The 23,069-nt window shown below is 38.2% G+C and overlaps 1 protein-coding gene across 1 annotated transcript; it reads left to right on the top strand.

Moving 5' to 3' along the window:
• Window positions 1–2,246: 2,246 nt before the first annotated feature.
• Window positions 2,247–6,840, top strand: LOC104592120 (uncharacterized). The gene is made up of 4 exons (XM_010251323.3): window positions 2,247–3,368; window positions 3,484–3,696; window positions 3,907–4,080; window positions 6,450–6,840. The coding sequence occupies exons 1-4, from the start codon at window positions 2,655–2,657 to the stop codon at window positions 6,540–6,542; spliced, it is 1,194 nt and encodes a 397-aa protein (XP_010249625.1). The 5' UTR covers window positions 2,247–2,654; the 3' UTR covers window positions 6,543–6,840.
• The last annotated feature ends 16,229 nt before the right edge of the window (window positions 6,841–23,069 follow it).

Raw genomic sequence — 23,069 nt, 5'->3', positions numbered from 1 at the left:
TAGATGAAACTCAACCATTCCAATTGGGATTTGTTCCTTCTCACACCAATCTTCCGGATGTACTGCTCAAACATATGGTGAGATTGGCATGAAGGAACGTTCTGTCAGAAACAGATCCAAACTACTCACAAATATTGGCCCTATTTATTTTGTCACTAGTGTGGGGTATTAATATTGGTCCACAGCCTGCAATACAGCTAAAACATTCAGCTAGTCTGAATTCGAATCTTTCAGCTCCGCCCTCCTTAACGGGCCCCTAAGTACAGACCGAACAAAACAAGTAGGTATGGCGTACGGGTGCCCTCGTGACCACATGTTTTGGTCGGTCTCCCGCACCGTACCGCGATGGTCATAGATAATGTTGGCGATGTTTGTTAATGAGTACGGTCCAGTATTTAACTCCGACCTCAACTGTTAATGAAATCTTAACGATGTGGAATATCATCCCTCCACTTGGCAAAACTACATTCATCACGTGGAGAGGTGATCTTCTTCCATATCTCTTTTCTCTGTTTGCAACAGCCCATCTGCCCATGGCCCATTTTCATTTCCTTATTAACCATTTAAGCTGTGTTTGTATAAGTTTGACTATATATTTTTCCTTTCTTTTCACTATCTCTTCCTTCAAATCAAAATCAAACACAACCTATATAACGAGAGAAGAAGCTAGTCATATTGTTATATTTTAATGAGACGGGATCTGCTGAAACCCAAAAGTAGGGTTGTTCATAAGACTGCCCAACCCGATTAAATCGACTAACCTGGACGGATCCAACTCGAGTCGGCTAGGTTTTCATCAGTATCGATCGGTTTCGGGTTGGGCAAATATATAAACCGATATATTGGGTCAGTTTCAATTTTCTTATGTGAAAACCAAAACCGACCCGACCTGAACCGAACTAGTATTCTACTAGTTCGGTAGTTCCTAGTTTGAGTAGTTTCCTACTTAATTATTACTAGTCTTCTACTAGAAGTAGAAGGCCCATTAGGCAATTACAATTAGAATATGCAATCTATCATAGTTTCTAACTTTCTATAATCTTTTACACCAAATAGGCAACCCATTAGGCAATTACAATTAGAATTCAATTAGGTATCCTTTTGTACAGGAGCAAAACCGAAACCGACCCAAACCGATCCAACCCGACTCAAACCGACCAGGTCGATTTGGCCTATCAGTGGGTCGGTTTCGATTTCCATCTCAGGTAACCCGATCAGGTCGGGTCAATTGAAAAAACCCTAATAAACCGACCCAACCCGACCCGTGAACACCCCTACCCAAAAGTGCACAAACCCACTGAAAGAATGATATTCAGCCGCACATCAGGCAAATCTCCCACATCCTTATGAATGAATTTAATGTATAGTTTTGTTTGTCATCATGATTTGCATTTGTATCTAATATGAAAATTGTACTTTTTGTCTCATTTATATTCGCAAATCACGACAGTGCAAATCTTGCATCCCAAAAACTGATGCAAAACTTGGACCACCTTTCTCGTATTTAAATTCTCTTTCAAATTGCTACCTACCACACTCTCAAAACGAGAGTGACACTTTCACAATTTCAAGGCATGTTTGCATCCAAAATGAGAACAAGGTTTTTATCTAAAAATGGATGCAAATTTTGCACTCAAAATTGGACAAACTAAAAATGATATATTTTAATTAATCTAGGAATTCCTGTTTGCATCCGATATAACTAAAAATCGTTTGGCAAAAAAATAAATTTATTATGTAAAATAAAACCAACTTTTCATTTGCATGGACCAGAATATACACAACATATTTGCATATACACTTTATTTGCACCCTTTCCAAATGGAGCTTCAGAGACATCTAAGACAAAGTTAAATCTGAAGACAAAAAACAAACAACAATTCAGCCTATTTTCACTCCCATGAATTAATAATTAAGGAAAATTATAAAAGTTACAGTGCAAACAAACTGAATTATATGACTCCAGATTGAACCACGTGATCACCGATGGCGGTGTTTGATAGTTGATACACCAAATTATTGTGCATACTTGATATTATGCATCATCATCTCCTTTTCTTCGGAAGGTGGTCATATTTGTTTGCGTCTCCTTGTTGGGACTTCGGAGGGTAAAAGAAGTGAGAAGGGTTTTCAAATTAGTGGGAAAGTGTGGATAAGAATTTTGTGGTGATTTATCACAGTGTCAGTCAGCTCAACTGTGCCCGTGGTGGGGGTACAAGGAGGAGAAGGACAAAGGGTTTCTTCTTCTTCTCCTTCTTCTTCTTCTTCCATTTTTCTCTCCTCCCTTTCATTAATTCGGCAACTTTTTCTCCCCCTTTAAAAACCGAAACAAATTTAAACTCCTGGAAACATAGAAATTCAATGTCATCAACAATTAAGCCACCAAACTTTTTTGGACGTTTCTATATCAATTCTCTTTATATTCCCAAGGCCCAACTCTGAGAGAGAGAGAGAGAAACAAGGAAAGTCCAGATTGTGACATAGAGCGAGAGAGTATTAATTTCATCTTCTTATTATTGTGTGATGTGGTTTGTCATCCATTTTTTTCCCCATCGAAGCCATATTAGCAGTTGAGTGAACATTCTACTGAAAGTAATTAAAAGAGTGACCTACTGCTACTGGGTTGGACATCGAGCTAGTGATATAGCATCAGTATGAAAGAAGTAGGAGATTTTTCCTTCCAAGAAGAGAACCAACCGACAATTGAGACAACCCCGAATCCAACAACCAGGTACGTAGACATAATCTCTTCTTGGCTAGACCAAGATGACACTTACAACCCTAGTAGTAGCTTCCCCCAAGAGTTACAAGATCTTCAAATGCTGGATGACCCTTTATTCCAATTCATAACCTCGGATCTAGACTCCAATCTTTTCTCCCTGCAACCACCAAGACCACACACCCATGAATCACTACTGGACTTCCCTAGCTTCGATCCCGGCCGACCCAGCACTGAAAGCGTCCAAATTAGTGTTGATACGACGCTGATCACCCACAACCATCTGGAAGTAGATGTCCGCGACGCATTTGTAGATGATGGCAACTATCTTAGCCTTCTAATTGCACCAGAGGAGAGCCAAGATAGCATCGACGATCATGTCTTTCAGTCCATAATGGATTCAACGACACCAACGGCTCTGGATTCAGTGGAGGTTGACACTCCTCAACCGATTAACACTAATGCTGTTGATCATGCAACGGCGACGGAACCTCAACGTTACGTTGAAGAAGACGATGAGGAAGCAACGGATGATGACCCAAAGCCAAGTGTGCCGAGTTGTAAGAATTTGGTTTCGGAAAGGAACAGAAGGAAGAGACTGAGTCAGCAATTGCTTGCTCTTCGTTCTCTTGTTCCCAATATTACTAAGGTAATCTTATTGATGAAAACTAGCTAGTCTCTAAGATTTCTATTAATTAAAAAGAAAGAATGTGCAAACTGATTTAACGCAATCAATATAATGGTTAATTTGGTTTGTATTACAGATGGACAAAAGATCAGTGTTAGTGGACGCTCTGTCGTATCTGAAGGGCATTCATGAAGAAACTGCACAGCTTCAAAAGGAGCTTAAACAACAACAACCACCCTCGTTAATCAACTTGCCGGAGACATGGCCGGATAATCCAATCCCAAATCCCCGTAACCGGCGGGGGTCAGCGTCCAACATCACTTCGAGACCCAAAACCAAGATTATCGAGGTAATTAAAATCCCCACCAACCAGGTCTAATGGCATGAAACCCTGATCATTTGAAATCCGGCCGATGTATGCTTGCTACCTAAATTGATGTAATTTATTGCATTTCTATGTCTACATTTGATTATTTATATGGTATAATAAAGTGTACATGAAATTTTATTTACTTATTGCATATATTAATTTGTGTATTGTAAATCAATAATAATGCAGATGGAGACAGAGAAAATGGAGGATCGAAGATATGTGGTGAAGATAACATGCAAGGGTAGCACTGGTGTGGGAGGAGAGATCTTAAGAGTGGTGGAGTCTCTCGGTTTCGAGATTACATACACTGCGCTTGAGAGGATCAAGCCACAACTTCTTCTGACGACAGTTTTCGTTAGGGTAAGCAGCTATCCTTTTCTACTTATTTATTCATCTTCGCTCATTCCGGTGAACGTGTGAAAACTCAAGTCGATCGCTCTTTCGTCTGCCTCAAAAAAAAAAAAATTCCAGATTTAAAACAATGTTGACGAAACAAACAACAGAGGCTAACACATCCCCCAACCAAATTCATAACCCCCTTAACCATTGTGACAGAGGGACTTAGATGAGATCCCAAGTCTCCACTACAACCAGTCAGTGGTTACCAACTGAGTAACCATCAATTGGTTACTTCAATACAATGTTGATGCATGTAACAGACTAACAGTAGGATGCTTTCTGGAGAAGCTATAGGGAGCTGGGAATCTGTTACGCAGAAAGACTAGAAGTGCAACTTGGTTTATGCTTTTGTTAAAATTTGAATGGATCCAAGGACTGAGCTAAAAGTAGTATAAAATGCTAACAAATTAGTGCATTTTATATCCACAAGACACTATGGCTGCGCATTGGGAATATCTCCTCATGAATGACAATTGAGATGTTCCCAATGTGCGATTGTAATGCATTTGTTAGTAGCTAACACCCTGGAATGAGCAAAAATTTGGGGATGACACGCATCTTACAATGCACAGCCCCATATACAGTAAAATTGGAGCATATACACCTCACGGCTGACATGGGGCGCTCTAATTGCTTAGTCCCCAACAAGAAAGGCAATATCGTAGAGTTAGTAGGGCCGTCATCTATCATAAATAAAAGGCATGCGTGCATAATGGGGCTCCGTTCTGCCACCCACAACCCATTCCGGCTCACATCCTACCGACCAGACATTTACAGGTGCTTATTGGGAATTATACTTGTTCATGGGCCGGGTAACCTGATGGCCCAGCCCGGCCCGGCCTGTATCCCGGTTGGGCTTGATCATGTAATTAGGCTTCCGGGCCTGATCTCGGGCCTAACACAATAAGCTCGATTGTATTTCGGGTCGGGCTCTAGATTTGTCAAAAAAGCCCGGCTCGACCCGATTCAGCATTATATATTTTATAAAATATATAATATGTATTTTATATATTATATAAAATATATAAATAATATAATATTTACTGAAATATATATTTATAATTTAATATATACATTTTTTATTCTTTTCTTTATAATTTCTCTCTCTCTCTCTATTTAGCCGCTTCGCCTTAGAAAAATCTGTTAGTATAGAGTGAAAGTCCGACCCGATCCCGGCCCATGAGTAGGTCTTAGTATAGAGTGAAGGGGTCACTATAACTTTGGAAGAGAAGCTGTGAAGCGCATCTAAAGACACTGTTTTTAGAATGTTATTTGCCCCCACTCAGTTTCACTGACCAGCAAAGTTGAAGAATCTCCGAAGAAATTCAGAGAATCTGCAACCAAAGCCGCCCTTCGCGAGCCACGCGGGTGCAAGCGAAGTGCGCCTCATTGCGCCACACACATGCGTGCTCGCACGTTGCACGGTATCAAACCCCTATACTCTCTCCTCTACTATTTTTAAGGAGTGTAAATCAGCTCCTATTAAAATACTGAAAACAAAGCTTATAATTTTCCAATGTGGGACAAGTTCAAAATTGAGTTTTGTAAGAGAAAAGCTAATATTTCAATCAAGTGTACAAATACAATTTCTCATGTAATTGGCCAATCAAATCCATTGGATTTAATCTCTTATGAGATTAAAATCCAACAATAGGTCGTTTATATATATATATATATATATATATATATATATATATATATATATATATATATTGACGTTGTACCGTTAACCCCAACAACATGCCAACACCCAATAACAAACCAGCTATTGAAATAAATTCATTATCATATACGAGTTCACATATGCACCCCATAAGGAGGTGCCCCACAACGTCCCACAGTATATTCTCATCGTGTGTGTATTAAGAACATTTCCTGATGATAATATCAATGACTGAGAGATGTTTGTAATACACGGCAGGGAAGTGCTGTGGTGGAGGTTGTGGGGCGCCCCCTTGTGGGTGCAGATCTGGACTGATTATGATATACACTGATTTTTTATTTCAAATGCGGGTGTAGGCATATTTGATTAGGGGTGCATGAGAGAAATTTTATAATAAAACTTCTGAAACTTGAATAAATGGTTCGTTAGTAAAAATGCAATATTCAACCAACTTTACTGATTGATAGAATATAATTATTAATTTAAAGTAGATATAAGCACATGCATTCAAATCGGATGGTATACTATTTGCAGCAATTACACACCTACCCTAGTGGAATAGAGAGTCGGTAAAGAAGATGGATCAAGTTTGATTATAAGAATCTATATCAATCAACCATTTGTTATCTTATTATATTTAGTTTTAACTTTTAAAATGTATTTGCAGGTAAGAAAACCCATGAAGATGACGGAGAAAAAACTAAAAAACTACATTGCAAGCACGGCTTTGAAATTAGGTCTGACCATGCAGAAACATTGATGGAGAGGTGAGGAATAAATTGGTGATCCTGCAGGTGGTTAGAAGGAGTAATCCTGATTAAAGCAATGCTAATAGCAACTTTCATGGGATCACGTGAAGGACTCCCTTTCCATCATTGGTGATCCTGCAGCTAGGTAGGATGTTTGTAGTGAATAACCTACTACTGTAGATTGTAGGACTCCCTTTCCATCATTAGTTTATAATCTACATGAAACAAACACATGTTTCCGGAATCTTTATTAAGCTATTAATTTGTGCGTACAAGCACCTTTTCACGGTGGATTTAAAAGCATCAAAAGCTTTTTCCTTTTTTGATAGATCGGAAGGCGTTATACAAATAAAATTAAGAGACCAAGGAAAAACATCCAAACTTCTTACATTACGAGCCAACCAATCTATTGCCTGATTTGCTTTCTAGAAAAAACGTGACACTTGAGTTCAAACAAGATAGAACATGATGGCACTTTTCAATAATTTTCTGCAATCTCCATAGTGAGTTTACAGCCTTCTTCAAACAATCGATGATGAGCTGCTTCCAGTCTCTTTCAATTATTGTTTGGCAGAGTTAATAATAGTAATACCAACACAATGAGCTTTGATATTGATGAATCTATCAAGGTGGAACAGTGATGAATTTGTCTTTTTGTCATTGGCTTGCTTAGTCCATTATTTTCACCCGGACCCCTCCTGTACCATGTTATTTTTCATTTTTCGGAATTCAAATTTATGATAAAACAAAATAATTCGTTTTTTAGTATTACATATGGTGATTAGGAGGTGGGGACAGAGAAAGTGTGTGGAGAGCTTGCACTGACATAGGTTTGATCCCTTGCCTTCTGTTTGAAGGGACACGGAAGGACCATCTCATGGTCATGGGTCATTGGTTAATAAAATGATCAATGTAGTGGCGGTATTTTCAACCCTACCCACCCATTTATGTAGGCAATGTTTGGTTTGTAGGAATGAGCGGTAGGGAAACACATGGAAACCTATACAAGGTTTGTAAAGGCTTCCTTTCCCTTCCCTGGTTTTTCCTTCAAACCAAACACTGCCTTAAGGGTTGGGTTGTGATCTTTCTAGATGTGGTCATTCACAGGTCGTTAACCTAATGGATAGGCATTAAGACCGTACGTTTTACTGGTTTCCCCACATTTCTCTTCCTTTTTCCTTCAAGCCAAACATAACCTAAATGATTTGGGTTTTGATATGAAATGCCATTACAACGTTTCAACCTAAAAAAGGCAATGGTACCAAGTACAATCTTAATTACCTTCTATCATTTTCCTCTTCCCTCTCTCTTCTCTTTATCCCTCCACCACAACTCTTCAACCATATCAGCATATCTTTATTCAAGACTTTTGATGGTTGTGGTAGAGACTTGGGTCTGATGGTCTTTGACTCTGGAGACTTCAAGATAGGACTTTAGGCACTCTTACAAACAGAAAGTATAAGAGATGCCAAGTACAGAAGCAAAGACATGAATCCCGTTCAGTGTAAGATGCTGAGTTGATCTGAATGTTAAAGTTAAAAATCTCCTACAAATTTTGTTGGAAAATGGGGTTACTGTAATTTTGGAGGAGAAGCTCTGAGGCGTGTCTGAAGACACTGTCTTTAGAACGTTATTTGTCCCCACTCAGTTTCATTGAGTTTATTGTTGGGTTACAGGCAAATCCGTTCCCAAGATACAACAGAGCCTTGGGCGAGAATCTGCAACCAGCAAAGTTGAAGAATCTCCGAAGAAACCTTCTGTGAGACTATAGCAGACTGGACTGAGAGAGAGAGAGAGAAAGTGAATTTCGAAATTGTGTGTTTTTGGAGTCTGATTCATGCACTTTAAATAGTTTATGAAGAGATATGAAGAAAAGGTAGGTGCTGGTTTAGAGAAGGCACCTTGAACAGTCGCAATTTCAAGTAGTTAACTAACTATTAACTTTGAATTGTGCCTCTTGATCACACCCAATCGAATCGTGATCGTTGATCTCATCAACAGTGATCAACGGTCATCAATGCACCAAAACCAAAGCCGCCCTTCGCGAGCCACGCGGGTTCGAGCAAAGTGCGAGTAAAGTGCGCCTCTAAAGTGCCTCATTGCGCCGCACACACACGTGCGCGCGCATTACGCGATATCAAACCCCCATACTCTCCTCTACTATTTTTAAGGAGTGTAAATCAATTCCTATTGAAATACTGAAAACAAAACTTATAATTTTCCAATGTGGGACAAGTTCAAAACTAGGTTTTGCAAGAGAAAAACTAATTTTTCAATCAAGTGTGTAGGTGCAATTTCTCATGTAATTGACCAATCAAACCCATTGGATTTAATCTCTTATGAATTTAAAATCCAACAAATTTACTCTCGGTCATGTACGTGTTTTTTGTTTCTAAAACTGAAACCAAAAGCATGTGGAAGATGTTTTCATATGGTTATTTAATATTATTTTTCTTAAAATCATTTAACTTTTATACTATAAGGTTTACTTTTGTTTTAGAAAACATTATTTTAATGGCCTTAAAAACATATATTGTTTTCTGAAGAAAAATCAACTTGTTTTTAATTTTTAAAATAGAAAACACAGTTTAAGAGTGTATATTACTTTTTTTTTTTTTGCTTATGTGGCAATTTCAAAAATAAACGAAATTATAAAAAACATTCATGTTATATAACACAGCCTTAGTAGGACATTGACCAAACTCAAAACCTTAAGGATATTGATGAAACTCTGAGTTAAATCCCTCATAAAACAAAGGGAAACTTCCTGATAGGTACCCTATATTTTAAGCCGAGTGCCAATTTAGTACCCGAACTTTAAAATGCGATAATCTAGTACCTGAACTTTTGAAATGCGACAATCTAGTACCTACCGTTAATGGACCGTCAATTATGTATATCACGTGAACTCATCTGCGATTTAAGACATTTGTAAATGCCAAAATTACCCTTACACACTATTCATCATCTTCTTTATGGTCCTCCAACCCCTTACCAATCTTCCCAGCTCTTCATCTTCTTTGCCATTTGAACAAGATCGAACGTAACAGTCTCTTAACGGGACGGTTCAACTGTCTGTAGGTACTCGGCCTCTCTCTCTATAGTTGTTGCAGATAGGGTTGTTCACGGGTCGGGTTGGGTCGGTTTACTGAGGTTTTTCCAACCGACCCGACCTGGTCGGGTTACCTTAACTTGAAACCAAAACCGACCCAGTGTTAAGCAAAATCGATCTGGTCGGTTTGAGTCGGGTTGGGTCGGTTTGGGTCGGTTTCAGCTCTAAGTTCAACCATGCCCCCCATGTGCCTGTGTGGTGCAAGTTTGGATTGTCAGTTTGAGAATTTATTCTCGCTAGAAGTGAAGACGGCAAAAAGAAGACAAATTGATAAGCACTTGGGATTAGAGATTAGTTTCACCACGAAAACTAAAATCATGAATTTCAAACTATCGACTTGTATGCATTGCACAAAGGATTATGAACAACTAAACAAAGTATACAATAACATGCTTCTTTAGCTAAGTCGGTTCAGGTCAGGTCGGTTTCGGTTTTCACACAAGAAAATCGAAACCGACCCTAACCATCGATTTATAATGTTTTACAACCCAAAACTGACTGGTGCTGAAGATAACCCGGCTGACTCGGGTTGGGTTGGTCCGAGTTGGTCGGTTTGGTCGGATTGGGCCTTCTTATGAACAGCCCTAGTTGCAGACTTACAGGCTTACAGATTGTAGATGGTTGATAAAGAAAATTAGGTGACACTTGAAGGGCATTTATCTCTTTTTCCATGACACTTAACGACTGATTAACAGTAGATACTACATTCTCGCATTTCGAAAATTCAAATACTAAATTGTCGCATTTTAATGTTCGGATACTAAATTAACACTTGACCTAAAGTACAGAATACCTATTAGAAATTTTCCCTAAAACAAAAATAGAGGGAAAAATTTTGAATCAAGCAGGCTTTTCTTTCTTTTCTGTGAACTAATCAAGTAGATTAGCAGCCAAAGTTTTCCCAATTTGGCATCTCTCCAAAATATGAGGCATAGATAAATTCCGTACAAAAAAGGCAAGCACGCTACTCTGTATAATAAAAAAAAAAGAAACTCAATTCATTATGTATGAGCTTTTTAGTTGGCTATATCTATTTGCAGATATATGTGTATGTCGTGTGTATATAATATATATATATATATATATATATATATATATATATATATATATATATTATATACTATATTATGTAAAATTATATTTCTTTTTAAGTTTTGATGTAGATGATGAATCGATCAGTCTCACATCATATAAAGTCGTATAAAGTTAATACGTTCCCATTTAATCTTTACTTATGTTTGTACGCTATATGATATTTTGAGAGTTTTGACCAATCAAAATCATCACATGAATATTGATGAATTCACATTATGGGTTAGTGTACAATTTAGAACAAATTAAGCCTTATGTTTGGACGATTCAAATTCTAAGGTTCAAAATATCACAATATATCAATCTATATAGGCGGATATGCATCGGAGTTTTTTTTTATCTAAATATGCATTGGGATATTGGCTTTGGAACATGTTATACATGATAGGTACGGGTGCAAGTTGGGTGGGTTGGGCTGGGTTTATGATCAATTCGGGCCCGGTCCTAAAATTTGAACTTAAGGCCCGAGCCCGGACCGAGTCTGAGGTTAAGCCCAATTTTCCCAACCTGAGCCCAGCCCCCACTATAATTTGATGAATTTGGGTTGGGCTCGGGCCTAGGCCGGACGTGGGTTGGTCAATGAATCCACTCTAAAATTATATATATAATTTTCCTGAAATCAAAAATCATTTTATAAATGTAGATTAGTATATTTTATAGATTTAATTTAATATTATATTCTCAAATATTTTGTTATTTAATGTAAATTAAAATATTAATTAATAATTTGAAAAAAGTATATATAAAAAATTTAAGATACATATGAAAATTTATAAATTTTAAGTAATAAAATAATTTTTTTACTATTAATATTTTATTTGTATAGGTTTCTTGATATTAAAATCATCTTTTGATTTTAGTGTGAATTTGATAGACTATTTATTCTTTTAATTTATAAATTTTAAGGCATGAATTATCAAGGAGTTATAGTTGAATTATGAAACTTGACATAACAATATTTCTTTAAAGCTGTTTTTTGTTTGATAAAAAATAAAAGAGAAGTATAAAGTTGAGAGGAAGGTACCAACTGCAGGTTCAGTTGATGATAAAAGAGAGAACAACGGGTACTTTGTTGACCTCATTAGTGTTTGGACGAAACTGTAGGGGTCCCATACCATAATTTTGAAATGAGTGAAAACTTAGGCTGTTCACATGTCTCTCTCTCTCTGTGTTTGGTACGCCACTCATCCAGCAATTCATTTGGCATTACTTTTACCACTTACAACTTACAATTAGTCTGTATGAATTAACGTGTCACAGGGGAGTGCTAGGTTGTCAATTTTTTCCAATGTAACGTAGCATCGTCTATGATTTGCAGAAAAAACTTTGACTGTCAATAGAAGAATCTGGATTTCCTTCTCACACCCACTTAGGGTCTATTTGGTTCACAGTCAAAATTCGAATCAGAATAACAAATCTCATGGAATTAGAATCAGAATCACCTTTGCATCCACCTGTTTGGTTCCAGCTATTTGGTTCATCTAGAATATAAACTAAATAATGAAAAAAAAAATAAAGCAATAACTAAAATAAAAATTGATCATACCTTGAACAATGTTGTTTTTAATGGTTGCAAGGACACTCGAAAGTGCTGGTCTAGTCAGTTGCAGCATAAAACGGGGGAGGAAGGAAAATAAGAGGTAGAGAAGAATAAGAAGAATGAAAAAAAGAGAGAGAATCACTGCCTGATCATCACCGGTCAATTACCTCACCAAAGTTCGATTCTTTAGCCGTTGTTGGAGGGGGAACCAATAAATTAAGATGGAGGGAGGGTTGGAGTGAACAAAGAGAAATAAGGTTTGGGGGATTTTTACCAAATTGTCAAAAGGGGCAGAATGGTCATTCCTTCAAATAGGAAAATGATATTATACCATGAATGGGAATCAGAATTCCATTCTATTCAATCAATTAGATGGGCCATTTCAATTCTAAACCTCTATTCCTGTGAACCAAATAAACCCTTATTACTGGCAATTAACCATGTGTGAAAATGTGCTTTACTGGGGTATTCTCTATTCTCCAAACAACTTGCTAAACCTTCGAAAGTTGGTGAAACTCCATGGCCATATTGCTTCTTTTTTGTCTAAAGTTAGAATAAACAGCTATGCTATGCAAATAAGCATGCTTAAATTACCTTCAAAATGTGAGGTTTCTGGCTTCCAGGTGCCAGAAATTAGAATTGCTCGATCTGATTATCAGAAGTAAATAAGGATTTGTAAAATTAACAAGCACCTGAATGATGATGACTTTATAGATCGGCAGTACATTAGGTAGCTACCTCATTGAGATATATAGCTCCTTTGTGGACTATATTTTTTCCAATTAATTATTTGTGGCTAATCTTTCTTGTGGAGTATCAAGTGTCTCTCCAGGCCAGTGAGGAGAGAATCTTCCATTGGTCCAATTATATCATGCCAATTCATTCAGTTGTGGTTTGACATTAATCCTTTAATGATGAGTTGGCATTATACCATTAGGCCGGTAGAGGATCCTCTCCTCACTACAGAATTCCAACCTTTTACTATTTTTATGCTATTTCACCCCACCTGATAAAATGAAAAAATATATATATATATATATATATATATATGTATGGACCATATCGTAGGCCCAACCTGAACTAAATAGTGGCATGCATGATTTGGCTCGGGCTTTGGTAGGGCTTAAGTTGATCACCCGGATTGTTAAAAGGGATCCAAAACCTATTTAAACCATCAGATAGGAATATTTTGTCTCTTTATGTGATACAGCTCGGCTGATACCTAGTCAGGCCCATAAAGCCCAAGCCCAGAATGACCAGACCAGTTATTCGAGTCTATGATATATCAAGGTTAAGTCTAAGGCCCTCCCTATTTGGTTTGTGAGAATACATGTCTGGAATCAGAATTGGAATGGGTTATTTTAATTCTAACTGTTTGGTTGGGTGGAATAAGAATCCCTTTCCCATTTCTATTAGAATGACATTCTCCTATTTAAGGGAATGGCCATTTTCTGTCGCTTTCTTAGGAATGAAATCCCATTCCTTCTGATTCTAATTCTCATTCTCATTCCTGTTTGAACCAAATAGATTATAGGAATTGACAAGGGCGTATTTGGCCCTCCAGTAGCATTGTGACACGTGGCATCTCGGAACAACTGGGTGACACCCAAAACCACTTAGGCAACAACTTACCTTAGCCAAGATGCTGGCAACCTCAACCACAATTCAGGTCGGCTAGAAGCACCTCGTCCAAGGCCAACCTGTGGCACCTCATCACTGGCCGAAGTGACCTCGATGCAAGGAGCGACCTCCCTCGAGGGCATGCTGGCCTGACTGAGGTCCAAGTGGCGACTTGCGAGACGTGCTCACCGACAAATTCGGCATGCATGTCCCAACACTCCCACGATCCTTGGAAGTTGGCCCATGTACTAAACGTTCCGGAGGATGGTCAACATGCATGGCGGTTGCCTCCAGGAATCTCGGACCACTTAGATGACCTCTCTGAAATCTCAGATGCGATGCGTGAAGCCTATGCTAAACAATGCCTATATAAAGGCACCAACCCCAGTGACATAGGGGGGCAAGTAAGCATATTCTAGCTCTCATATTTTACGATTTTTAGCTTGCAGTCTATTATGAGAATACTGACTTAAGCATTGGAGCGACCTCATTGGGTAAACCACCCTGGGTCCTTTGACATTGATTCCTTGTAGGTCTCTAAAGAACTACGAATCTCAACAATCAATCCAACTCGGCCCTCTGATCAGCTCAGCACATAATATGCAGCTCGGCCCTCTGGTCAGTTCGGCACCTAATATGCTGCTCGGCCCTCTGGTCAGTTCGACACATAATATGCAGCTCGGCCCTCCAGTCAGCTCGGCACCTAATCTGCCCCCAACTCGACCTGGTTAGCTTGGCACCTAGTCCACTCCCAACTCGGCCTGGTCAGCTCAGCATCCCGGTCCTCACCCAGCAAAATTCTCCACTTTGACCTCTGAGTCATTGGCCACTTGAAAGCAGACCGAATGACGAGGTACTTAGCCAAAAATTGATTCAACAATTGGCACCGTCTGTGGGAAACGCTACAAAAAACTAAGTTCTCATCTTCTGAAAGGCTAAGTCATCTTCTTCCAGAAAGCTAAGTTCTCACCTTTTAGAAACTAAAGCTCTCACTTTCTAATTTCCATTTTCTATGAACTCAAAGACTAAGCAGGAAGTTGATGGCCAACAGACTTAGCAGCTCTGCCAACTTTATTTCAACCCGGATAATGCCTCATCAGTCTTCTTCGCGAGGTACCCTCTACAAGATGAGCTCTTCGTGGCTTCCGCGGGAGTTGGCGGCCAACAGACTGCATGGACACCCTTGCCAGTCGAGCCTTCCAAGGCTCCCGTGCGAGCTGGTGACTTAAAGCTAGTAGTGTTGCCCCCGTTAGTCGAGCTCCTAGTAGCTTCTTATGGGAGTGGGTGACCAGCCTCACTAACGAGGCTAATGCAGTGCAGTCATAGCTCTAAGGTGTCGAGCTGGTAAAAGACCTCGGCACCACATAAGACACAGTCGCCTCTTCTGCATGGGCAAAATCAAGAGTAAGTAGAGTGGACTGCGAGTCGCTCCCAGAGCCTAAGGACTGAGGTGCCGAGCTGATAAAAGACCCCAGCACCACGTGAGACCCAGTCACTTCTTTTGCATGGGAGAAATATAAAGCAGTTAGAATTCAGCACGAGAAAACAAAGGAAATACTAGTTCACTCTCAGCACCATGATGGATGCAAACTTGATTTCTTCACAGCCGACCTCCACCTCGATTGCAGGCTCCGCATCAAACTCACTGGCTAGGGCCAGCTCGAAGGATGTTGCAACGAAGTCTACCTAGGTGGAGCGATCTGATAAAGCAGTCACACAAAACCCCCTCTTAAGGACGGCATGATGAGCTTCACCCTTGAGGTACTTAGCCAGATCGCAGAACCTCTTGATGGTCACATCCCTAATAAGGTAGATGTCCTCGAGGTACCTGCTACACCCCTCCTCGAGTAGATGAATTCGCTCTCGTGCCCCGAAAATAAAGATGGGGAGGTCCTGCACAAGGTTGCAAACACTTGGACTTTTCTGATCTGAGAAGCAAATTGGATCGACGCTTATGAGCTCATCGAATTAGTCATTCTAGACCAAAAGGAGCAATCTACTCCCTTCGTCGAGTTACTTTCAGCTCGGGAGTGGGGGGCAATTGATGAGGGTGGATTTGGCCCTCCAGTGACATTGTGACACGTTGCATCTCGGAACAACTGGGTAACACCCGAAACCACTTAGGCAACAACTTACCTTAGCCAAGATGATGGCGACCTGGCGACCCCAACCACAATTCAGGCCGGCTAGAAGCACCTCGTCCAGGGCTAACCTGTAGCACCTCGTCACTGGCCAAAGTGACCTCGACGCAAGGAGTGACCTCCCTCGAGGGCGTGCTGGCCTGACTGAGATCCAAGTGGCGACCTGCGAGACGTGCTTGCCGACAAATTCAGCATGCATGTCCCAACACTCCCACGATCCTTGGAAGCTGGCCCACGTACTGAACGTTCCGGAGGATGGTCAACATGCTTGGCGGTTGCCTCCGAGAATCTCGGACCACTTGGACGACCTCTCAGAAATCTCGGATGCAATGCGTGAAGCCCACGCTAAATAATGTCTATATAAAGGCACCAACCCCAGTGACATAGGGGGGGCGGCAAGTAAGCATATTCTAGCTCTCATACTTTACGATTTTTAGCTCGCAGTCTACTATGAGAATACTGACTTAAGCATCAGAGTGACCTCGTTGGGTTAGCCACCCCGGTTCCTCTGACATTGATTCTTTGCATGTCTCTAAAGAACTATGAAGCTCAACAATCAATCCAGCTCGGCCCTCTGGTCAGCTCGACACATAATATGTAGCTCGGCCCCCTGGTTAGTTCGGCACCTAATATGTAGCTCGGCCCTCTGGTCAGTTCGGCACATAATATGCAGCTTGGCCCTCCAGTCAACTCAGCACCTAACCTGCCCCCAGTTCAGCCTAGTCAGCTCGGAACCTAGTCCACTCCCAACTTGGCCTAGTCAGCTCGACATACAGATCCTCACCCAACAAAATTCTCCACTTCAACTTCTGAGTCATCGGCCACTTGGAAGAAGACCGAATGACGAGGTACTTAGCCAAAAATTGATTCAACATGAATGAACGGAATGAACCATTCTGATTCCTATTCCAACCACAAACTAAATGGACCTTAAGAAGTAAACAAAATTCTAATGAAAAAAAAAATTGAACCAACCCAAACCCAATACGAAGAGATGAGGTCAGGGTTGATTTCGACCTGATCTGACCTAGCCTACCCAATAAATATTTATACTACTATGTGCTCTATTGTAACTGAACAGGGTCGGTGGCATAAGGAGAACAGCGGTCCATATTTTGAAAACTAATATAAGGTTCAAAGTATCATTACGTATCGGTCGATACGTATCATTCTGGGACCCTTCCGATACGCCCCTACAGTGGGTGTATCGGGGGTTTGACCGGTTCAGGGGATGGAGGGATCCTTGACCAGCTCCCCTGAACCAGTTTTGAAAAAAAAATTAAAAAAAAATAAAAAAAAAAGTATCGAAACGCCCAATATCCTCCTACCGGCATATCAGGCGTATCGATATTTTGAACCTTGGCCTAGTAATGATCCCTAATTTTATTTCATTTAGTGGTGAGAAAAGAAAAAACCACTACAAAGTGCAAACACGTAGGAGTCACCCCTAAATGTGATAAATGTGTTAGTATATAACCGATAAAAACTGCCCACGTCAGAAGGATTCAAAAAAGAATTGTTTTTCCAAGTTGCAAAGAAACTGTCCGACGAGTCATGCACACAGCCCCTGAGACGAGTTTAATTTACACTAGTTTTCTAGTCAAAACCCAAAAATTCAAGTCTTACCCATTAAAAATCTCAAATTGGGTCAGTTTAGGATCGGATCAGGTCCATCCAACTTGCATCTAGCAAGTCCAGACAATTAATCCAATCATTTCCATTTTCTGCCGATTGCCAAACAAGCAAATTCATTCCAACAGATCGAAGAATGACACCGAATGTCACTTGATCTTGCAAGGCTCAGCCTCAGATATTCACTCCATGGTGCACTGCACCTTTGCTCTAAAATCTTCACCCAATTCTGCCCCCATCTTGAATCTTTCTCGGAAACCTTGCGTTAGGCTAGCTCAGGGTCATGAACTCATGAACTCATGATGCTCCTACTCCTAGTGTATTAAGGTCTGGTCAGGCTTCCAGCTTCCTCATGCTCAGGCACGGCCCATCTCAACTTAATTAATTTAGGCCCATTCTTTGGATTTAATCAGGCCCAAAACCTGAAAACTTACATTGCCCATGAGTGATAAGTCGAGGCCAAAACAAAAATTGTGTTGTGTGGCAATTTGTATGACGCCGGAGGCTATCATATCAAAACAACTTTGACCAATCAGAATGAATATCACTTCCATGATACCGGTTATCAGTTTTTTTTTTCAGGCATAATGTCCTTCAACTTCAAGGTATCATAGTGGAACTACATTAATGAAACAACCTACTTTACTTCCTCTTTCAGCCATGAAACAAACCATTAATTCTTCCAAATCGTACCTTCAATATCTTCATTACATGTAATGAAACAACCTAGTTGGCTAAGTAATGAAGAGCCTAATTAACTTTAATTCTTGATCTGACCCACCGGCTCTAATTGAGTATTCTCACTTAAATTATAACTTGGGTCGGCCAATTTCCAAGCAGATAAGTTGACCTGCGACTTGACCATTTGGTCCATCCCAATTTTTGACATGAACACCTACCCAAAGGTCATAAGCCACTGAACATACTTGTTCAGCTCTCAAGTTCTTAACCAAGTTCAATATGGTAGCATTTTGCATGTTGTTGTCTGGTATGTTTTAAGGTATTGGGATCTGAGATGTTGAGATTAAGGCTACCTTTGGTTTGAAGGAAAAGGTAGGGAAAGGGGGGAAAAGATGGGCAAACCTATACAAGCTTTATAAAAGTTTGCCTACCTTTTTCCCTACTTTTTTCCTTCAAACCAAATACAGCCTAAGAGTGCAGGTTGGGTAGGCCTAACCTAACCTTGGATTTTTGAGTTAAGGGTGAGGTTTGGACCCTAAAACTGGGGTCTGACTTAAACTAGGGTTAGGCTTCGTTGAGCCTCTGGGTAGTCCGAGTCCAACCCTAGCCCGACCAAACATAACCTGAGCCCACCTAAACAAATACAACTACCTAATCTAAGCTTGGATTTTTGACTTACGGGTTAAGTTTGGACCCTAAAACTGGGGCCTGACTTAAACTAGGGTTAGGCTTCGTTGAGCCTGTAGTCCGAGTCCAACCCTAGCCCGACCAAACATAACCTGAGCCCACCCAAACAAATACACATACATGCTATACAAAACCATCTTTTTAAATTATATATACAGTACGTATATATAATATGTATATATATTTGTAAATGAAATTTGTATATATTTTTAATTAATTATACTCTGAAATGTATAACTGATGACCATATAAAAATGTATTTATAAATTATTTCAAACATGACCATCCCATCCAATCCAATTAAACCCAGCCTGACCCAACCTGAGTTATGTTGGGTTAAGCTTGGATTGGGCCTGGGTTAATAATCTTGGGTTGGATTGGACTAGATTTACATCTTTTGGGTTGGGTTTGGATTGACCTTCAATCTGACCCAATTCACCCAAGTTCCACCCCTAATTGAGATTGAGATGTACTGAACTAACCAATGCCAAATGAAACCAAACCAGTATGGTGTGATTGGGAATATGAATAACTAAGTTATATATGACATTTGAATTTAACTTTGACACCAAAATTAAGATTAATATCCATCTTATATAATATAGATTAACTTAAGACTTTGCCATGTAAAACAAGTTCGCACTACTAGAATGGTATCGTGGAACTAGATGACAACCAAACGTATCAACAGTACTGAACGCCACCCTTACATGGTCTACGGCTACAGAGCCCCAGGTCTGTAAAGGCACCCATGTCCGGATATCACATATATAAATACTTTATACAACCAAGTCTCACCATTTGATCAGTTTCTGACTATGGGCGTACATCAAAATTTGACATGATCAGATGATTTCTAGGCATTGGATTTAAGAACTCTTGATGTACTAACGGGAAATGACTACAATTTGGTGATGCTAAACAGGTCAGGATCAGATCCACTTTACCAATACCCGATAAATAATAATAATAATAATAATAAAAAAAGCTGATCCAAATCCGATCCAGTGTGGATGAATCCATGCAAGCATACCAGCCCAAACCATTTATCACCATCATTATCAGCATATTCATATGTCATTCAAGCCTTATTCCAACTTTATGGGTTGGCAAGACCGACATTCCATTCTATTTAACAAAACCATGAGCTCATGCCCTTAAGTTCCACTTGATTTAGGTGGCCACGTGGCCATTTTTAGACAACAATTCAAAATGGTTCTTGATCAGATAAATTGGTTGCGAACTATGTTGAGTATTTTAAAAAAATTCAAATTATATAGTAAATTTTAGTAAATAGACTAGTCAGAACCTGTATGGTGCACGTGCTTTTTTTAATTGAATTGTAAATTAGAGTTAATGGGCTTTCAAAGAGCCCTAAATACTTATAAACACTTTACCACAAAATTTCATCACAAATATCCCTCATTTAACCCTTCATTACACTATGATTTTAATTTGGTCTATCTCATTGGCCAAAATAATCATTTCTAAAATGCCCTTAATCCTATCATTTATAGACCAATCAAACCCCATCAAATAATCTAAGAGACCAAAACCTCTAGAAACCATATTAACAGCACTTGATTTTTGCTCAATTCGTCATCGAAACCCCAATTTACCCCAAACATTCAGACTGTTTTGATCCTTTTAGAGTACCTAAAAATCCCTGAACACCGTCATCAGACCAAGTACCTCCTAAAAAATCTACCCCTGAAATTTCAACCCAAGATTCCCCTTCGTTTATTCTTTTATCAAACCAAAACTTCCTTTCGAACCTTATCGTTAGCTTGAAGTGCCCACAATCCAAATCTCCTTGATCCTAACACCTCTAAATCAATTAGACCATACAATTGAACCCTAGACACACAAAAAACATTTAGCCATAAATTTTCTACCTAAAATTCACTCATTTGCCCCACCATTGAACAAATATTCCAGCTTGAATGCTCTCGTTGACCCAAATTTCCATGATTTTGGCCCTACAAAATCAACCAGATGTTTCCATAAGATCCTAGACACTCTAAAAACTCTACCCACAAAAAATCAGCCCAAAATACCTTTGTTTGCCCCTCCATTACACCAAGATTCCATTTCAAAGCTTCGCATTGACCAGTTCAAATCCTTTCTGAATCTACCCAATTTTGGCAAAACTGGGTCCATCTAACCCTACCAATCAACTCATATTGCTCAAAAACACTACATTGCCAAATTTTAACAAAAAAATTCCCTCATTTTCTCATCTAGCACACCAAGATTATATTTCAAAGTTAATAAATGAACTGAATAACTACCCCTCTAGATCTATCTAATCTGAGCCTATTTAGGCCAATCTTACCCCACCAATTGATTTAAACTGCCTAAAAACCCCACCCTATAAAATTTCAGTCAAAAATACCCTTGTTTGCCCTTTATATAAAAAGATTTCATTTTGGCCAATCTTATTGACCCGTACATGCAAAACCACTATATATACTTAAATCCATCTCCACCCTTCATTTTTTTAACCCAAAATACCCACCATTAGATTGGATACCCGAATTGACTAAAATACCCATTGAGCTTACCAAAATTACCTAAATACCTAAAATAAATAAATTAATATCATAACTAATTGCGGTATTTTTTAATGATATTTTTGTTATTAATTATGATATTTATTTAATTATTTAATTTATTTAATTAGTAAACTATGTTTATAAAAATACTCTTATTTAATTAACGGTATTTTGATATAATTAATTAGTAATTCATTAATTAACAATGTTTTTAATTACGGTATTTATTTAATTATTTAACAATATTATATGTATTTTTTGTAGCAGTATTATTAATTATGATATTTAATTAAATAAATACCATAATTAATTAATAAAAACTATTAAATAATGTATCGCTAATACTATTAATTAATTAAATAAATTAAATAATTCATTATGAGAGAGGGAGAAGGGAGTGATGAGATGGCTCCATGAGGAAGCAAGAAAGGCTAAAATGATGAGTGTTTAAGAGTTCTTAGTCGGGGTAAGGGAGAAAACTCAGGCCATGATGTGTAGGGGTGCTTATAGTTTGGTTAACCAAACTGTAGGCCTTTTTTTGTAATCGAACCAATACTACCGGTTTTTAGAAAACCGATAACCGAAACTAAACCGAAGCCAATCGGTTAACCGGTTGATCGATTCGATTAACCATCGATTTGGTTCGTTGGTTTTTTATTTTTTTTAATTTTTACAATATATATTATAAAAATATATATAAATATATAATAAGAAAATTATAAATATATATAATATTACATTTTAAAAAAATAAATAATATATCGTATATTATAAATATATATTTATATATAATGCATATTTATAAATTTATAATATATAATACATAAATATATATAAAATATATAGAAATATATGTATACCGGTTAGTTAGGTTAACCAGTGATTTTCTATATTGGTTAACCAAAACCGAATCGGTACCTTCGATTTTTTTAAAAACACCGAACTAATCGGTTTGGCTAACCGATTTTTAGGTTCGGTTTTTCAGTTTTATTTTGCTCACCCCTAATGACGTGTCATGTTTCTACTTTTGTGTGTGTGTGTGTGTGTGTGTGTGTGTGTGTGTATACATACATACATACATAGATTGAAAATTTTCTATCAAATAACAAAACAAAAATATTTATACATAAACATTGAAACTACATTTATCACAAAAATACAATAAATAATTACTAAAAATATAATAAATATAAATTATTGTATATATAAATATATACTAAATATAGATTAATATTTAATATTATTATTAATAAATATTAATTTTCTAAAAGATATTTTGTAGAATTATTAATTGATATAATTTAAATAATGTTTTTATTATTATTTCATTAATAATTGCAATTATTATTCTATTTTTTAATATCTATTAAAAACTCTTTTTTGAAAGTTATTACCTATTTTTGTTATTTAAAAGCTTCGATACCTCTAAATTATTTAATCTATTTTTTATTATTTCAATAATATGCAAAAAATTCTAA

Source organism: Nelumbo nucifera, chromosome 8 (assembly GCF_055504915.1).
Source record: "Nelumbo nucifera cultivar China Antique chromosome 8, China Antique-T2T, whole genome shotgun sequence".
NCBI lineage: Eukaryota > Viridiplantae > Streptophyta > Magnoliopsida > Proteales > Nelumbonaceae > Nelumbo > Nelumbo nucifera.
Note: the sequence above shows the minus strand (reverse complement) of the source record. Positions and strands in the feature narration are given on the sequence as shown.